Source organism: Amblyomma mixtum, chromosome 7, assembly GCF_055824585.1.
Source record: "Amblyomma mixtum isolate Tamu chromosome 7, ASM5582458v1, whole genome shotgun sequence".
NCBI classification, from domain to species: Eukaryota; Metazoa; Arthropoda; class Arachnida; order Ixodida; family Ixodidae; genus Amblyomma; species Amblyomma mixtum.
Window position 1 is genome coordinate 32,098,814 of NC_143018.1, and position 18,740 is coordinate 32,117,553.

The 18,740-nt window shown below is 45.3% G+C and overlaps 1 protein-coding gene across 1 annotated transcript; it reads left to right on the forward strand.

Moving 5' to 3' along the window:
* The first annotated feature begins 348 nt into the window (after window positions 1-348).
* LOC149335559 (uncharacterized) lies at window positions 349-15,724 on the forward strand. The gene is made up of 3 exons (XM_089553827.1): window positions 349-640; window positions 4,744-4,928; window positions 15,613-15,724. The coding sequence occupies exons 1-3, from the start codon at window positions 517-519 to the stop codon at window positions 15,646-15,648; spliced, it is 345 nt and encodes a 114-aa protein (XP_089409953.1). The 5' UTR covers window positions 349-516; the 3' UTR covers window positions 15,649-15,724.
* The last annotated feature ends 3,016 nt before the right edge of the window (window positions 15,725-18,740 follow it).

Here is an 18,740-nt window from a genome sequence, read left to right on the forward strand (position 1 = left end):
AATACCATCTAGTTCTAGTTCAAGCAACGCTAGCCAAACACTCCCGGAAACGGGAATGGAATTTGGGGGGAATGAGGTGAATACTGCAACCGGGTAACGTGTATAACGAAAACCGTGTATAACGAATACTGCAGTTCTTCCTGCGCTGTGTACCGCGGAAACAGATCCTAAACAAACACAACTAAGCGACGCTGCGGCAGCCGCTACCATCCCCGGTTCGTCCAATAGGCTTCCGTATTCTGCTGGCGCACTGCGCTCCACCTCAAATGCCACCCTGTATGCCCCTCGTTAACACTGGCATGCGGGCTAACATCTGGGCCGAGGAGAAGGCACGAAGCGCGGAGGCTCGGCTCCCCGAGCGTAATCCATGCCCAGTCACCGGAAGTCAATCGGCCAATTCCCCGCGTGCCTGACGTAAGGCGCCTGCCTTCCATCCGGCCATCTGGCAAACCGGGAAACGCTCGGCTCGTCAGACAGCGGGATCCTGACGCTGTTAGCACCGCGCCGGCGTCCACAATGAGAGCTTCAGCGACGGGCCTCTGCTTTTTGGGCGTCTCTGTTGCCTTCGGTTGCAACACGTTAGTATCTTTACTGTTGTTGCAATCAACGCTTCCCGGATCCCTCGCCCAGTCTCCGTTCGGTGAGTAGACCTCCCTTCGTTCCGTCCATTTTTTTTTTCGCTATGTTCTTTCTTTGCCGCGCAAACAGTCGGCTCTGGTTAATCTTTGCGCACCGTCGAGTTTCCGTTCGCGTCTGCCGGAAATGTTCAAACTATCGCGAAAGCAGAATAGGAGCATTCCAGAAAGAAATCAACAAAAAAAGAACAATACAGAAAGTTTTTCTATGCTGTTTAACACTTTTTGCAATATAAACTGAAGATGAGTGCTCTCGGCTGCTCGTTCAGAACGCTATATACAGACCGCAATTACACAACTTGCGATAAGTAGCCCGGTTAAATATCTCGTCGAAGCTTCGACGTTTGTGTACGAAAAATTATATATGTATAATCTTAACTTTCCAAGGGCCCACAAAAGTTCTGCACACCTTGACTGAGTCCGCAACCATGCAAACTGTTTTCTCTCAACGGCCTCCATGATGTCCTTTGGTTTCAAGGACAACACATGAAACGAACCAGCCAATACGATACGAGCCTTCGAGTTAACAACTCTTTAAGGCCGCGCATGCTAGCGCGGCAGGCTTGCCTGCCGAAACTCATCGGGTAATTTCAATAATCCACATTTCGGAAACAAATGGATTCAACCTTCAGAAGTTTTCGAGTATTCACTGCCACCGCCCTTCTGCAGTCTTGTCTCTTGCACTGGAATAGGGCCAAGTAGAAGCAGCACAGTTAATAATTAGATGCACTAATTTCCGCGGTCAATATAAAGAGCCCACTATCGCGGTGGGTTTAGAACTCGGCAAGTTCCAGACTTGCTAGAGTATTCGCTGCAACATCGACGATCATTGCACGCTCATCAATGCGCGCGAAAGATTAAAAGTAAAGTTGGCCGCTTTATTCTGAAATGTAGTCTGTTTGAAACAACAATCCTGGTAAAAAAAAAAAAGATATCGGTCTGAGAGCCTCCACACAGAGTGTTCTTAATGTACTCTTCATCAACCTTTAGGGCTGTGAGTAGCGGCAACAGTTTTTGAGCATCCAGTATTCGTGATTTATCATTCATCAGGCCCTACTCTAGTACTTTATCATCATTCCGTTCTAAAGAAAGCGTTTTTGCCTGCTATACCGCTTCTTGCTGAACATTCCATAATCTTCAGTTTCAAATATTGTGCGGCAAAGATTGTCGTTGTTGCCCTTGATAAAAATCGACACATACCGACGAGCAACTTCTACCTATGTTTAGATAGCACCTTCCGTCTTTAATCTCTTTTTCACTAATATCAGACGTATTGCTTTTGCGCATGAAATGTTGGCCGTTAGAATTATTCCTTATGTTGTTAATAAATATCGCTCAGCAGTACTCTGAAAACGGAGAACAAACAAAAAGCGCTTGAACGAAGGCCGGCGATTCGCGCATCCGCCAGAACTAAATACGGAGAGAAAGAACAAGCATGGCAGACATTATAAAACCTCTAGCACTAATCGACCAGTAAACAAGAAGCAAAGTGGGTGTCAAACTTTTCATGCGACAATTTAGGTGAGAAAAGAGAAAAAATATAGTAAACAACTTTACTATAGACTGACTATCAAAAGCGCACACAACATTCGAGTTTTGTGCACTTTGCTTCAATTTCCTGTTTCATTCGATTCTACGAGAAACGAAATAATGTTCAAGAGGGTTTATTTCTAAAGGACGAAAAGTTTTGTTAGTTATTTCGCCCTTGGGGTAATTCCAAGATGTTATAATGAGGGCTATGTTGTCCTGCGCTTTCTTCGTTCATCGCAATTTTCGCTATTGTAACCGTATCAAGTCGAGAACACGTTCCACGAAACATATATGAAGACGTCACGAAGTTTCTGAGAACAATATATGCTGAGCATAAGATCTTCATTAAAAAAAAAACCTTGTTGTCCCATTCCTTAGTCTCTTTTCTGTACCGGCGCTTAGGCGTACTTCATTAAAGAAAAGTTTGCGCTGATGCCCACGCTAGCTATATTGCTTGCGAAGCACTAGATCAAACAACCGCTGGGCTCCGTTGCTCTATGAAGAAGTGAAACACTTCACCTTGTTTCGCTGAGCTGTATATACTTGCTGGTACGCTTTTTTAAAGAAGAAAGGATAGGCTAGAAATAAAGAACTAGGCTATCAGGAATCATGACAGCCCTGGTACAGTTAACGGCCCCATCATCCCAAGACAAAAACAAACAGGAAATAACAGCAGCCAGCGCACGAGCTCATTTTCTCAGCCGCTCCAGAATGCACCCAGTCGCTTTTTTCTTCTTGTAACTTATATTCTTGTCCATACTGTTCCCGAAGATCAAGTGAAGATTTAATTGAGGCCTGTGTTATATTCAGCGCCTATGTGTACAGTAGTTCCTTCTTGCAAACATCCTTAAATTACTTAAAGATTACATACACACGGGACATACAGCTAAGTTAATATGTACTTACAACCTACGCATGTTGATTACGGACGAGACGGAAGTTTACAAGTCGCGCCTAGAAATTACCTTTTCTGCTAATAATAAGGAATCCGTTTTTTTTCTTCGCTAGAACAAACATAGAACAGTGTTAGCGTAATACAAGGGCGTATGAAAAACAAACAGTACATCGAAGATTAACGCTACCTCTTTTTTCTATTAAACACGGCATTGGGCATTGTTTTTTTTTTGTTTTCTTTTGACCTAATTCCTTTCAGCTTCATTACAAGTAGGGACGAGCGATGTTCTATAACTAGATAGCGATCACTATACAGGCAATGACTCCGAGAGAAGAACTCTTAGTTTTGATAATACTTCTCTTATTAAGAAAGAAGAGTTATTAACGTAAGTAGCTCGTGCGGCGCTGCTCGAGCTACGCAGGAGGAGGTAGTGCGGAGGTTTGCACGGCTTACTATTTAAAACTTCGTTGGCTCAGAAGTGCATTGGGCCCTCTGCAACGCTCTGATGACTTCATTGGTCAGACGAAAGAGAGTGCCTTATGACGAGCTCCAGTTCAGGATTCGAGATTGGTATAGCACAGAAATGATGCCAAATGTACATTTGGCTTAAAAGGGTTAACGGCCCAAAGTGACTCATGTTATGAGGAACGCCGTAGTTGGATGCTCCGGACAATTGCAACTAGCTGGGGTCCTTTAACGTGCATGGATATGGCATATTACGTGGGCCTCTAATATTTCACCTCCTTCGAAATGCGACCACCGCGGCCGGCATCCAACCTGCGTGTTTCGGGTCAGCAGCCAAGCAACATAACCACTGAGCCACCGCGGCGGCTAGAATTTGCATCTGAAAGGAAAGGATTCCCAGAGAGTACCTATTAGTATGACTGATTTAATAAAGAAATATAAATTTTCCGGTCCTTTCAAGTGCTATCGAAATTTCGACGACATTGCCACCCACGTTTATTCTCTGAATTATTGCTTAATTTGCTACCCGCCACGCGTATTGCGCGAGATTTTGGCTTAACACTCTATTAACTTGACTCTATTAACTTCGCTTAACACTGTATTAGCTCTATTAACTTGACCTTCACCTGGTTAAAAAGCAGACTAAGCAAAAGCAAGGTGCCCGGAGAATCGCACAAGATCAAAGATCACGCGGTAAAAAAATTGACGACTTGGTACGGAAACACGCAGGTAAAAGCAGCAATGCACAGGATTAAAGAAGCTAAACTATGTAGTTAAAATATCCTAACACTTTCGGGCTTTAATCCGAAGTGACCACGAGGCTGTTAGTAGTTGTTAACCTATGTCTCTTTACACAGCAGCCTCCATTTATGTCTCTGGATGCAAAAGCAGAGTTGAATCCGAGCGACATGCCTGATTCTTCACCTCTATATTGGTTCACTGGCGATGTTTGTCTGATATAAAGCTTAGAACGCTTGCATTCATAATTCTGTTCTAATAATATAGAATGGATATGGAATGCTTGCTTATATAGAATTCAAGTTAGTATGAAAGAAATGTTTACAGAGTACTTGGACACATTTTCTTGCAACAGCTGTACACCTCCCCTTGCGTAACATTGAAAATCGTGGAGAAAAGCCCGGTTTCAGGAAGCTGGGCGCACAGGTGTCGCAGCGAGTGCAATCATAACTCGCAGTTTTTTTTCGAACCGGCTCGCAGACAAGGCGGAGATGGATTACGCCCAGGGGCACTGCAGAAAGATCGACCTCCCCCACATCTACCGCAAGCCAGGCGAGCCGGTCTACTTCTCCATGGAGGGCTCCTACGACCACTACTACTACTGCAAGGAGCAGCGAGCCACTCGCGTTGACTGCGCGGCTGACTTGGTCGACCAGATATGCACGGTGCGTCAGATTTAATTTGAAGTGAAACATGTTTTTAAGTGTCTAGTCGCGGCGTGATCATTTACTGAGCGAAAAGACATCGCCAACAAAGTAGAGTATAGGAACTTTAACCCTGTACCAAAAGTCGACAAGGCGAGCAAATATTCAAAAAATTGCGAGGCACTTTGGCAACTAAAATGTTGAGAGGCGAAAGCCGACGACACCGTATGCCGGGACGACTTCCGGTAGATGTAACGTCACACCATTCCCGTGACTATATCAATAACCAAATTTTACATCTTTCGGGGATCTTAAGTGTTAATTACGCTTAATTACACATTTTGCCAACTAATTTGACAGAAGTTCGGCGTTTCTCCGACCATTCTCTGATAATTACCATTATTCCGTGACGACCTCCGCAGAATGTGACGTCACATCGTTACCGCGGCTATATCGACGTCTGCGTTATTTCGACGCAAGTTTGACATTCCTGGCTATAATTAATTAGCTAATTTTTCTACAGTCGACAAACATAGCATCTAGGTTCATTTTTTCCTCCTCGATCTGAATCAACCATTCGTTTTCTCCTATCTTTTTTAGTTCCCGAGTTAACAGGGTTCCAAAGGTGTGACACGCTCTGCTAACGGACGACAGTATGAGCCATTAAAGGCTTTCACCTTAAAATACAGCAGGTGCTAAAAACTGATTATAAAAGTGAAAGCGTGGTTAACGATATATGACAATAGACGAGAGACAGTATTTTGTTCCAATTCGCTAACTGCGAACAGTGAGAAAACAATCCACTACTGTAATGAAAGTGAAAACGATAGGATAAAAAAGCCACTGGTAACACAAGAATAATTTACGTTCTAATAGCTATGGGTGAGTAAATAATATTTTTTAAAAACTGAATCGAATACGAAGAGTGTAGATAGAAGCCGAATCGAATGCAAATATTCACACAGGAAGAGGATATGTAATAAGGGAGTAATTACTCATTGACATCCACCCGAGCGCAGCCATACGGCTACCAAGGAAAGCTGTACAGCTTTCTCAGGAACCTCAAAGTTAAAGAAAAATCCGTCCTGGTCCGGGTTTCGAACCCGGGACCACCTATCTTTCTTTTGCAGCCATATGGCTGCGCTCGGGTGTATCTCAATGAGCAATTACTTCCTTATTACAAATCTACTCCTCCATGGGGTTTTCCCATAAAACATTTGACCAGGTATAGGATATTCGTGCAAAACGATTAATCATTCGCGACAGCCAAGTAAGTGGTAGCGGGTATAACTTACGGAGTTATAACCATGGCTCTCAAAAGACATGGCACTCATGTTCAGTAGGAGGTCCGCAACACGAAAACAGTATGGTAACTTTATGACCCTTATAACTATACGTATAGGAAGACACATGTTCACACTTTGTGGCACGAGAGTCAGCGGCAGCAGTTGGCGGTGGTTAAGGTCATATATTTTTTCCGTTTTTATTTGTCTTCCCTCATACAGCACGGCTAACGTCATTATGATGACACTTGCTGCTTCATTGTTCTCAAACAACATAGTTGGCCCGTTCCAGTGAAGTCATACGCGATATCAATTTGTGCTAACTATTCGCACTGCTCTTTGCAATAATGCCTGGCGTTACGCTACCGCATGCTGACAAATCAGCAATGGGTTGTGTTACGCCAACGACGTCAACACCACAGAACACAGAAACGTGCCTTAATAGCTTTCGCTGTTAAATGATACACTCCCAGACTATACGCCCTATCACGAGCGAAGATAAAACAGTCATACGTGCATCGGCACACCCCAAACAAAAATTACAAAAGAAGACCGGAATTTCAACTTGCTTATCCCGCATGGCATATTACCCGCCTAGATTACAGTGTTAGAGATGGCGTATTCTCCCTAGACAGCATCTCAATTCAAAGCACCTCTGACTCCTGCGTTGCGCTCGTTTCTCATAATATAGCAATCTCCACAAACAGTCGCCCTTTCAGTTCCTGCTGTCATCTCATTATCATCATCAGCCGAACTGAATCACATGCAGAATAAAGACATCTCTAAAGGACCTCAGTTTATCGCCGTTCTGCGTTAGTGGCGTCTGTCTCTTTAAAAGTAAGTAACTCCAAACGTGACGCTTGTGCAAGCAGTGATTGCGTCTCTCTCTTCGTGCGACGTTCCCCGTCTTCACATAGAACGCAACAGCCCTCCTCGACAGCTCTTGCATTATAATCGATTCTCTGCTAGCAACGCACGGTTTTCCTCGCAATTCTCTCCCTTTTGCCAGCGGACACTGCGCATAAGGGCAACAAAGTTTATTATACCCCACACACATGCGGCCGTTATGCACTGGCTCCAGCTCCAAGCATAAAATTGCGCTGACGGAGGCGCCGCATGTGTGTAAGCACTGGATTACGTCGCCGTCACTGGCGAGTCGTAGTCCACTCGCGTCCAGCGAAGCTAAGGTCCACGTCAGCGAGACCGGAGACTAATCTGGCGCTTACATATATAACGAGCTGTATAGACGGCGTCGCGACATTTCCCATCAAGGCTGAGCGCAGCGGCGGCTGACCGTATAAATCTTCCACGCGCGTGAGGTGTCATAAACGAATCCCGAGGCACCCTCTGACGTTACAACTTCGAAGAGATTCTTGCTCAAGGGAGCCTGCCAGCCTGGCCTAACGGAAGGTCGAAAGCGTATACGCACTGTAAAAGAGATATGGCTGACAGGTGGATTTAGTCGTGACGTCACTCCAGTGGGACAAACAACATGTTCGAGACATTCTGGTTCCGGTAGCACACCGGGCAAATGTATGAAAAAACACAAAGTAAAGTCTCATCAGTTTCTGAGAGGAGACTCCGAGCTATAGGTTTCCCAGCCCGACTCTGGATAGCAAGAAAGTGCCAATTTGTTACTCGGATGTGCCCGGAATTCGTAATCCTCTCGCAGTGAGTGGGAAGAAAAATTGCTGCTACGGCCGCTGTACAAGGATACGTTGGGAATTGGAATTCACGGCTTATGGCCATGACCTGCGAGGTCAGTCATTTTGAGTTGCGTGCCCAGTTGGAACTGACAATAACGCAACTTTGGTTCCGTATGTGGAACAGCCACGTGGTCGTGACGGAAATTTCCAGGAAAAAAGGCGTGCCAGCTATACAGGTCAGCCCTGCGTAGAACTCGAACTGCTTCTAGATGGCCTAGAGTGCATCTGCGGTGATGTGATTGTATCACTGAGCAGCTAAACTTAACTCCTGCAGCCACTTAAACATGGAAAAAAAAAACTAGAGCGCATTTTGTAGAATGAGAGGCGCTCTCCTGCCTGATAGTGTACCTCGTTTTTGTATGGCGGCACGGCTTTAACGCGAAGAAACACGGTACAGGTGGCGCTCGGGCCTTGCGATATGTTCAGCCCGATGGCGTAGGGAAAAGCGCGTCTCGTCATGTTGAAAATTTCTTCATCTCGTTCAATAGGCTGGGTACTGAGGTGCTGTAGTCCACATGGAAGCTGCAGTGCCAGTTTCTTATTGGGTGAACTTCTGGCCTTCCAGGGAAGTGAGGGTGCAGGAAGTAGTGACAAGGAAGGATGGAAACAACGCTAACGGTAGACAAAATAACGGTAGTTGCACTTGTACATGGTCGTTTTCGGTCATGATAACAATGGCTTGGCTCTATTTAATCATGACCACGACATGGTTTCCTTAATCCCGTACACCTTACATTTGTGCCGAGTGATTTTTGAGACTAAATTTTTCTGGTGCGGAATCTCCAGCGCCTCCGAAACTCCGTCCAGACACAACTCTGCCAGCAAGACACCTTCGCCCGGATTCATGTCACTGATTCGCGAATAGCCAGCTGTCGATTTTCTACGCGGTACCTAGTCTTTACATTATTTATTGCAAGTCTCACGTATTTTCTACTGGTTCAGCTCTCGGGACTGCCTGACGACAAACTATCCAGAGCGTGCATGCCAAGCCGCTGGACCATCAGAAGCCTTCTGATCGGACCTGGTCAGAAGCCATAAGTATCTGGCTCTTGCTTTTTTTTTTCACTTCCCATTCTTCTTTAGCTCGGAGGCATTCACTGCGTCCAGTCCGAAATTCTAAACTTGTCCTCTATCGCCTGTAGTAAAGCGGGGTTCAAGATCATTTCTTTATATTCCTCGCTTTTACTCCGACATGGAAATTGCCCGTTTCCCTTTCCATTTATCTTCCTGTCCCCTCGTGCCGTTTCTAAGGTGCATTTCGCTGCGTGTAATCTTTTTCCTCGAGCCGAAAATGTAATATCCTCGGCTCCTTGTGGTCCCGACGCCCTGCATCTTTCGTAGTTCTTCCTTTTTTTTTGCTTGGAGCCACAAAATGTCCCCTGAACCTCCGGCCGGCAGGGATAGAGTGACCGCCCCCGTGGCCCGCTGCTACCGAAAAGCGTCCTTCGAGCATAGCGCCGAGCGTGCTCGGAGTGTCGGCCTTTTTCGTGACAATTTGTACATCCCTGTTGGCCGACGGCTCAAAATTCCCCGCCGCTCGCTCGTAGATTTACTTGGAGCTCAGCCATGCGAGGCCATTACATACTCGCTTCGTCGTTGATGACATACCAGTTACTAAGGGCGAAAGATTACCTTCCAAGTTTATACCCCTTTCGCTTGTCACTCCAAGGCAGCCCACTGTAGTCGCGAACAGCGAGAGAACACGAGGATTGGGTAGCGCGGGCCCCAAAGTGTCACGGGAGAAACGAAGGGGAGAAAGCTACGGGGACACTTAAGTCACCTTGCGAGAGGACTGCGACAGAATTAGATTGCACATTTGTCACAGCTTCTGTTGCAACTTCTGTGTGCGGTGTATATAAGCCTGAGTTTCTTCGCAGTTTTCCGTCCATCAAGCTCCTTGTGCTGCATCGCATGTATGTTGCTCACAACGCGGTGAGCAGGTTATAATGACGTCACAGGTCACCTGACCTCTTTCGACCACTCAGCGAATTTGCAGTTGAGGTTAAACAGCAAGCTTGGAGAGAAAATGCCCAGTATTAATTGGAGTAGGAGCTATGATTACTGCCTTCTGCTAGCTGCAACTGCAACGGTCGTCAGCAAAGAAGGCACACTCCCTTTATTATAAAAGTACGCCCACTTTCAACAGCCACTTTTAGTACAAAACACGGCAAGGCACTAACACAATAGCACACCCAACAATTCTGGACAAAAGCATCTTTGAACGCCAAACCGTTTATCACCGCCATTTTTTATTGTAATGTAAGCTTTCACTATAACAATCAATATATCCGCAGATCTACCGGCGGCAGTCTTGCTTTTATTTTCTATTAAAGTTTTTTTTATCGTCAAAAGCATTCCCCTTTTGTTTTCTAAGGCAGTCTTAATTGTTAGATGCGATCGACGGAAACACTTGACAAGAAAGATTTTGCGACATATCAAAAGAATGAACGTTCAATATTTCCATCAGAGCACCTAATAATTTTCCAATTTTCAAAATTCTTGCCTGAGAATGCTGGATACGTTTTCAATTATTGCTCTGCTGCGGCACCCGCTGCCATAGTGTCCCACAAAACTTCCTTGTCACATATTTTCATCTGACTCTGCCACCTCCACCGATGCTTGTTCTTTTTTACATATATACTTTTATTTCGTGCTAACAACGGCAACTTCTTATGTGTTCGCATCGTCTTTTTTGTACACAAGAGCAGTTCATCCCAAAATCAGGAAGCACTTCTGCTCTAGACCAAAATATACATACGTATGTACGGAAATGTATGCAAACGTAAGTAAAATTACATGTACAGAGAGATGTCAACGTTCAATTAGAACTTAAGAAAACGTAAGGCAACGTACGAAGAATTTCTCCATCATTATCACTCCCCGTTTGGAAGCAGCCGAAAGTCCATGCATCTATGGTCCATGCATATAAAGTCCATGCAGTTTATGGACCCAGCGAATGTCCATCACGGCAATAATTTCTAGTCAGTTTACGTTTAGGTGCTCTTCCGGCTATTTGATAGTCTATATCTTTTCTTCCTAGAGAATCCGATGGCCTATTCCATCCATCAAGAGGAGCGCTGAGACATGAAGAGCAGGAAAAAACACAACAACCCCATTGTCCTCCAGGACTAGAGTATATCGGTAAAGAAAGACAGACGCGTCCGAGCATTTCTTAATAGCTGTCCAGGCGGCCGAACAATGCACCAGTGTCTTCATGTTTTCACGCGAGCACTGGTTCTCATGCAGTATTCGCGCCTGCATTTATTCCAATATGCGGTGCGCTCTAACAAAGCCTGTCTGGGCTCGGGAATTCTCGACGCAGTGCCGCAGGGTCAAACAAGAAAGATGAAGGCGCATGCGTTGGTGCAAGTGAGCCTACCCCCTCTGCAATATTTCATGTCCCTATATCCCCGACAGGACGACAGCCCAGTATTGTTTCTTTGACGTTTCTTATGGAAGAAAAAGGTAGCACTAATAAAAAACATCTGTCAAAACAATTATTATATGCATGAGCGCCCTGAAACACTCCTAGCAACAATAACCACGTGCCGCCTGGCGTTATGGGAAGGGAATAAAAATGCAAAAGGGTAGTACATGCAGGGCTAAGTGCTGTGAAGAAGGGTGTCGTGGTGTATGTGAGCTTGTTGAATGGCGGAGCTATTTTAAGTAACACGCATAACATGTTCGGGCCGGAAAAAAAAAAGGCTTCAGAAGACACAGGGAGAGTGTTCTAGGAAGTCGTATTTCTTTCCCCAAGTGCTTTATAGACCTTAGTTACAATGTCTCCGCGATACTGAGTCTTCTGTTGTAGGCCTAAAAAAAACAGACACAAATGTGGCAGCCTTTGCGAACAGAAAAAAGTGATGTCTACGACGCAGGACACCTCCTGACTCAGAAGAAAACCTCCTTATATAAATATTATAATATGGCGATCAATCGCAAAGAAAAACTCAGTTTTTCGTGGATCAAAAAAACAAGTTATTCTTCCACCCTGCTCCCCATATCATCTAACGAATGTAATGAAGGTGCGCGAAAAGAGGCCGATGCGTATTTCCTCTGACCATTAGAGTTTCTCAATATTACCGAGAGGAAAAGCTGGCGCCACCATCTATGCGAGTTCTTTAAAGAGCACTTCATCCATCGTGACGGTGGTGGAAAACGTTTATTTGCTCTATTTTACAATTTTTTTTTTGCGGCTTCAGATGGAGTCTTCTATCTTATAATCAGGGTCGGTTCCCCTAGTCCAGGGCTCCGCTGAGGGTAGCTGCCCTGCGTCCACGCCTTTCTAGTCCTTGTTGGACTTTCAGGATGTCGCTGGGTAGCATCCTTTCCCACTGTTCCGCACTCGGGTTTTCAATTATGGGTAGCTTGTCTACTTTCTGGCAAGTCCATGTGGTATGGTATAGGGTTGGTTTGTCTCCCCACCACGGGCACTAGCTCTTGTACTGTGTGGGGTAGATTTTGCTTAGGATGTTTAGGCACGGGAATGTTCCCGTTTGTAACTGTCGCCATGCTACGGCGTCTTCTCTATTGAGTTGTTTGTGTGGGGGCGGGTATTTTCGTCTGATCCCTCTGTAGTAGTTAAGAATGTCTGTATAGCTTTGGGGTACCGGCTCGGGTTCCTCAGCGGGGTCGGGACTGTTGGATGCTCGGTTTGTTGCGTACCCTCCAGCCATCCTATCCGCCTCCTGATTTCCCCTAATGTCGGTATGTCCCGGCACCCAAACTATCGTGTGTTTGGCCTGATTGTTTTCGGTTTTGCAACTTGAGCGCAGAATGCGGAGCGCACTCTGGCTGATTCTGCCGTTTAGGTAGTTGCGGCATGCAGCTTATCAGTCAGTGAGTATGGTTAAAGACCTGTTGGATGGGTAGACCTCCACTGCCGCTAGAGCCACAACTGCCTCTTAGGCCTCGACTACCGTACAGTTCCGGATTGACACGCTGGTGATTTCTTTTAGGTCCGAATTGATCACTGTTGCCACTTTGCTTTTCTTGCGGTTTCTGTTACCAGTGTGTGTAGCGGCGTCTGCGTACACAGTGTGGTTTCTAGTTGCCAGTGTTTTTTGCACGTACTCTGATCTTGCTTCTCTACGCACCATGTGTAGGTTCGGGTCCATATTCTTTGGTATCGGTGCTACTTTGATGGTGTTTCTGTAGTCGTCTGGTATCGTCTCCGTGCTTTGTGTCTCCTTTTTTTGTAGCTTCACCGCCATATCTCACCAATCAAAATCGTGACACATCTGCTGACAAGCTTCTGCTGATAATCTTCTATCGACAGCGATGAGACATTAAACGCTTTCGCCTTAAACCGTGGATTATGACTCTGAATCTGCAGCTGCCCCTCTGTGCTCTCCTCTGCGGGCAGAATAAAATATTTCAAAAGTTTATTTTTCCCTTCAGCAAATTTAAACCAAGTGTTAGGCGGGTATGGAAACTTTCAAGGTATCTCTTGGAGGATTCGAGGGAAGGAAATTCGTATTGTCATTTCGGAATCCACGTATTATGTCCAACATTAGCCAAGACAAATACGAAGTCACGTCTTAGCGACATTCTTTCGCCTTTCCTTGGTGAATGAAGTGCAACGTCGTCTGCTTTCTCTCTCGCTAATGGCGAGGAACTCTGTGAACAAGCGCCTTCGAGGAGGCAGTTGAGATAGCGCATGCGCAAATTCCCGCAGGAACAGTTAAACAGTTCCAGTCACGCCACAAGGTTCGCCCTGAAGATGAACTGCTTTTGGCCGAATTTATTCAAATGTCCGCGTCGAAAACTTAATATTTTTTCCCTTACGCATAGTAAAAGGCATGGTGATAAAAATAATAATTCAGCCTCCTTCCCGTCAGTCTAATGATCAGTCGGATAATTAGAAGCAGCGCTGTGCTCAGCTTGCGAGCCAGCGCGGTAATGACAAACAAATCTTCTTGCGCGCTCCGTACCTCATAAGGGAAGTGGGGACTGAATATGTTTGCATGTATGAACCATTCTTTAGCTAGACAGCTCTTGAGTACAGTAGATGGGCATATTGCAGCCCCAATAAGTTTGGAAATTAAGCTGTTACTACGGGGTTTTTTTTTCTGTGTCTGTAATCGCGAGCTTTCGCTCTTTGATTTGCAGCGCTGCTCTAGGATATGCTCTGATGTATTATTATTCACGTACAATGCGCTAAGTGCAGCAGGTTGTTAGCTGGAGTTGATTTAGTGCCTGTCAGTGTCAAGACGAGCAGCCGGTGCTTCAGTAAGAACCGTCGCATACGATGTCTTCCCTAACTGCAGAAAACTCTCTCATTTCCTTTTAACGTCTCCCTTGATAATCAGCTTGTTAGGAACAGACAAATGTATTCAAGCTTCTATGCAGTCGAAGAACATCAGCCTGTAAACCCATATTTCATGATAACGCCTGAAAACCCGTGCGCCTCCGGGTACTTGCTGTTAAACAAGTTCGACAAGGTTCAGCAAGTTCAACAAAATAATGCGTGTTAGACTAGGTTAGCGCATTAGCATGCTTCGTTTCATAACAGATTGCTGGCGCTGGTTCTCTATAAGCCCGCAGTTAGGTCGTGCCTACGCGTTAGGTTTGGTTACAGCTGTGTTCAGACGTGTTCTCTAATGCCTGCAGGCAAAGGGTCGCAAAGTACATCGAAGACTGACTGCATTCTTTCGTAAACTACTCCAGCTTTTTATACACTTTACCCCACACAGAAGAGGGAGAGAACGCATATTAGATTGATTTAATTGTGAATTCTAGACTTTCGCTTCTAACTAGCTGTTAACTTAGACACATGCAAGCTTGCGTTTATTTTTATTTTATTTTTTTTACCACAGCCGCTTCACAAAGTTTATTTTACTCACTTGCCCACGCGCAATTTCGTGCATTTAAATACAGCTTGCCGCTCTCAATAACAATCCCTTTCCTTACGTCTCTTAGCATTGTGCTCAAAGCTAACTATTTTTGGTTCTCCGACTCTGTTCAAGAAACCCGCAAAAGGGCATGTTATAATGTGATACCATCGCCGTGGGTGTAGTAGAGTCGTACAGTTTGAAGCAGTAGATTCCTTTCAGTCTTTGTGTTGTTCAAGTCATCAGCAATTACGATTCGGCAGCGTCGCTACAACGTCCGTTATTAAATTAATCCAGTTCTGAATCTTCCCGCTTACTTGAGGAGCACAAGTGAAAATAACTACTATGACTGAGGAAGTGCGTTTTAAATATACTTGACTTGATCATTTACATATACGAGCACTGCCTGACATCTGCGCAGTTTTGTACATTGTGCGGAGAATTCACCGCTCACCGCATAGAAGTATGAAGATGACACTGGGCACTTCTTTGCTGTTTACTTGATGCTATAGAAAACGTTTCTGCCATCATTACAAACACACGCAAGTTTTTATTTCAGTATTTCTTGTGCTGGCAATGCATTGAATATTGAAATTATTGTCCGCACAGTGGCACTTACAATTCTTAGTTGTATCCAGCGGCGTCAACTAACCGTCACCCGCCGCGGTGGCTCAGTGGTTACGGCGCTCGGTTGCTGGCCCCAAAGACGCGGGTTCGATCCCGGTCGCGGTGGTCGAATTTCGATGGAGGCGAAATTCTAGAGGCCCGTGTACTGTGCGATGTCAGTGCACGTCAGTGCGATGTCAGGATCACCGCCGCAAATTATGTTGAAGGCAAAGGAGCGCTGAAATTAATGTAATGCCGTTTTTCTTTTTTTCGGCAGATGCTCGCAAAGAAGAAGATCGAGGAATCCTTCTGAAGGGACCTTTTCTACCCAGCACACCTGGCACTTGGTATAGAAGCTCGAGCGCAAAAATAAACACGTTTGTGGAATACGCACCTGGAAGTTCATTACAGTCACAATGAAAGAACCCCAGGTGGTCAAAATTTCCGGAGCCCTTCAATACTTCACTTTAGGAGGTTAAACCACCCGAAACCAAACCAAAATGCAGGGGTAATATTTTGCTGTGTACCTTCTATGTTCTTGTTCTTGTAGTCGTCTACCATGGTAATATAAAGTCGCTCACTTTTTTATAGTTTAACTTTTACCGCTGCGCTAAAGCGGCAGCTGTAGTGGTGCGAAATGCTGGTGGGAGTGTGAGTGTTCAATAACTCTGGGTGGCGGTGTGGGTTCTCGGCTTCCTTCACCTAATGGTATTAGCGCCACGGGTAAGTTCTAGTGAATATATTTTGCTGCTCACTTTGGGGAAGCAGGGTGCAGACTGCAGTAAACAGTTGTTTGGTGTCGGGGGCCCATGTGGAGGGCCGGTGAGTGGACGACGCCGACGACGACACCGTGAACTCGCAGAAAATGCCATATACAGCTGTGGCTGAAAAACATGCACGACGGGCTTAGCAGACTCTGCACCAGTCGCAGTTATCAAGAAAACAATTGATCAAAACCAAAACAGTTTCGACTTTCGCAAGTCCGGTTTTTCTTCTTCTTGAATCGAATTACTGTCGCCGCCTACATTCTTGATGCGCATACTGGAAAACCTCACTCGCAGTGTAAGTGCTTACTCAGGAACACAAGCTTCCCCACTCTGCCGAGAGATGGCGCCGGGCGGGAAAAAAGAGACAGGAAAGAGCGTAGAAGGAAAAGTAAGAAGGTTCAATGGTTCTGTGGGGTGTTCTGCTGTGCGCTAACCGATAAAAAAGGTGTGTAAAATAGAAAGAGAAAGAGTAGACTGCAAGCAAACCTTGACCTGTGGTCGTGCTGTGTTGCAGCGAATCCCTTTTGCACACTCCAGTTTTACGCAAAAGGCGGCTGCCACAAATTTCAAAGTTCCGCTCAGCCGCCCAAAACGCGTGAAAAACAAGGTTTCTAAGCTTGCCACCAAATGTCAAAAAAGGCGCCACTAGAATAGTAGACGCAGTCTGCCTCCTTGAACTTTAAGTTGTCTTTCATGACAACTTTTTTTGTCTATGCTGGAACGAAAAAGCTACAAATCTCAACTGCCTACAGGTCGGATTCGTTGTCAGCTATTACAGGAGCCCTTTCGGGATTTTTGTCTTATTTGCGCTTTCTTGGTCCAAAATAAGGGGCTGCTGCTGTTTTCGAAAAGGAAGTTTGTGGTGAGGAGGGCAGCACACTTCTCATTAAATTCACCTCAAACAGCAAGCAAGCAATTAAAGCCATAAGCCATTCGAAAAGCATTGAATGAATCACTATAGCAGACGCTGTGACCGACATTGTACCGAAATATGGGAGGGCTCACTGCAGAAGGAGACATTTAAGGCTGCCTCGCTGTTAACTGCCAAAAATGTCCAGCATATCATCTCCCTCGCAGTTTTTTTTTTTCTTTCAGTTTAAAACCTAGCTTGGCCTTACAACGTGAGAACTATGAAAGTGGCCAGCGTTCTTTCCATGGTCCCAGCCGATAGAGGTGTTCCTTCGCCACTGAGGGGAGTGTCATTGACTCCAAAAGTTCTGTAAACTTTGTACAGGCAACACAACCAAATCTATCGCACCTATTTCCCACAAACTATATTCACACGCACGGTGCATTTTATCATGCATTCAAGGAAAGAAACTCGGAACCCTATAGAGCACATAATAGAGAAACAGCACATGATTACTAAACATAAAGCATCCGCACATGGGACGAGCACTTGTGGGTACAAGGTATGCAAGGAATGACAATGCAAGTCCGTCTTTGCCATAAGTAGCCAGGCAACGGGCTTTTATTCTTAGCTTTTTAGAGGATCACTTATTGCATCCTTTAAGCTCTAAATTTCTGTAAGGCAAATAGAACCTTAGTCATCGTATTACGGGACATTTTAGCATTGAGGGGTGTCATCAGTGTTCTACTATACGGCTGAGAATCGAGTGCCATTGTCTGTTTACTTTTGTGGAAGACAACAGTGCAGTAGCCGCCGCGGTGGCTCAGTGGTTATGGTGCTCGGCTTCTGACCCGAAAGACGCAGGTTCGATCCCGGCCGCGGCGGTTGAATTTCTTTGGAATCGAGATTCGAGGCCCGTGTGCTGTGCGATGTCAGTGCACGTTAAAGAACCCCAGCTGGTCGACATTTCCGGAGCCCTCCACTACGGCGTCTCTCATAGCCTTAGTCGCTTTGGGACGTTAGACCCCTAAAACCAACCAAAACAACCAACCAACAGTGCAGCAGAGCTTTGCGCCATTTTTTTACACTTTTCCTAAAAATCGCCACCTCCCTCACTGATTCCCAGCAGAGTGAAAATATGTTATAGTGATAATCTTAATGCGCAAATTCCATGCAATTTACCCGCAGGTATGAACCGTGCTATCACTTTTCTCTATTGCACAAAAATTTTACCAGTATTCTGCCTTAACTTACTGCGCGTTTTTAATTTCATTACCAGACGGCAGCAGCGGCCTTGCGGCCTGAGCACCCGCCTCGCACACGGCAGATGCAGGTCCTGGTGATCGGATTTTAGAGGGGTTTAAATGCCTGAGAAATGAACATTTGACTCCACATTGTGTAGGCGAACTCACCTTGTGTCGTGGCACTGTTTGGCCACAGATGTTCTTTCGCCATAAAGAAAAAGTTGGGAGTATGCTTAAGCTTTGCCTTAAGAGTAGACGCAATAGCGCCTTTTACTTTTTTTCTCTCTTTTATTTCCCTTTTCCTTTTTTTTCATTTTATAGCGCAATTATAATTCGTCTCATTTTTTTTAGGTACTGTGACGCAGTACATATCCTAAACACAGGTTACTAAGACATATACACCACAAAACGTTTACTAGTGGGCCGTTGGATCTAGCGTGGCCTGTCCAAATAAGTAAAAAAATACCATTCGTGGCTAATGGTTTCCGTGCACGCCTGGCACGCAGTCGGTCTGGGTTCGTACATCATTCCTGGCTAGTATGGC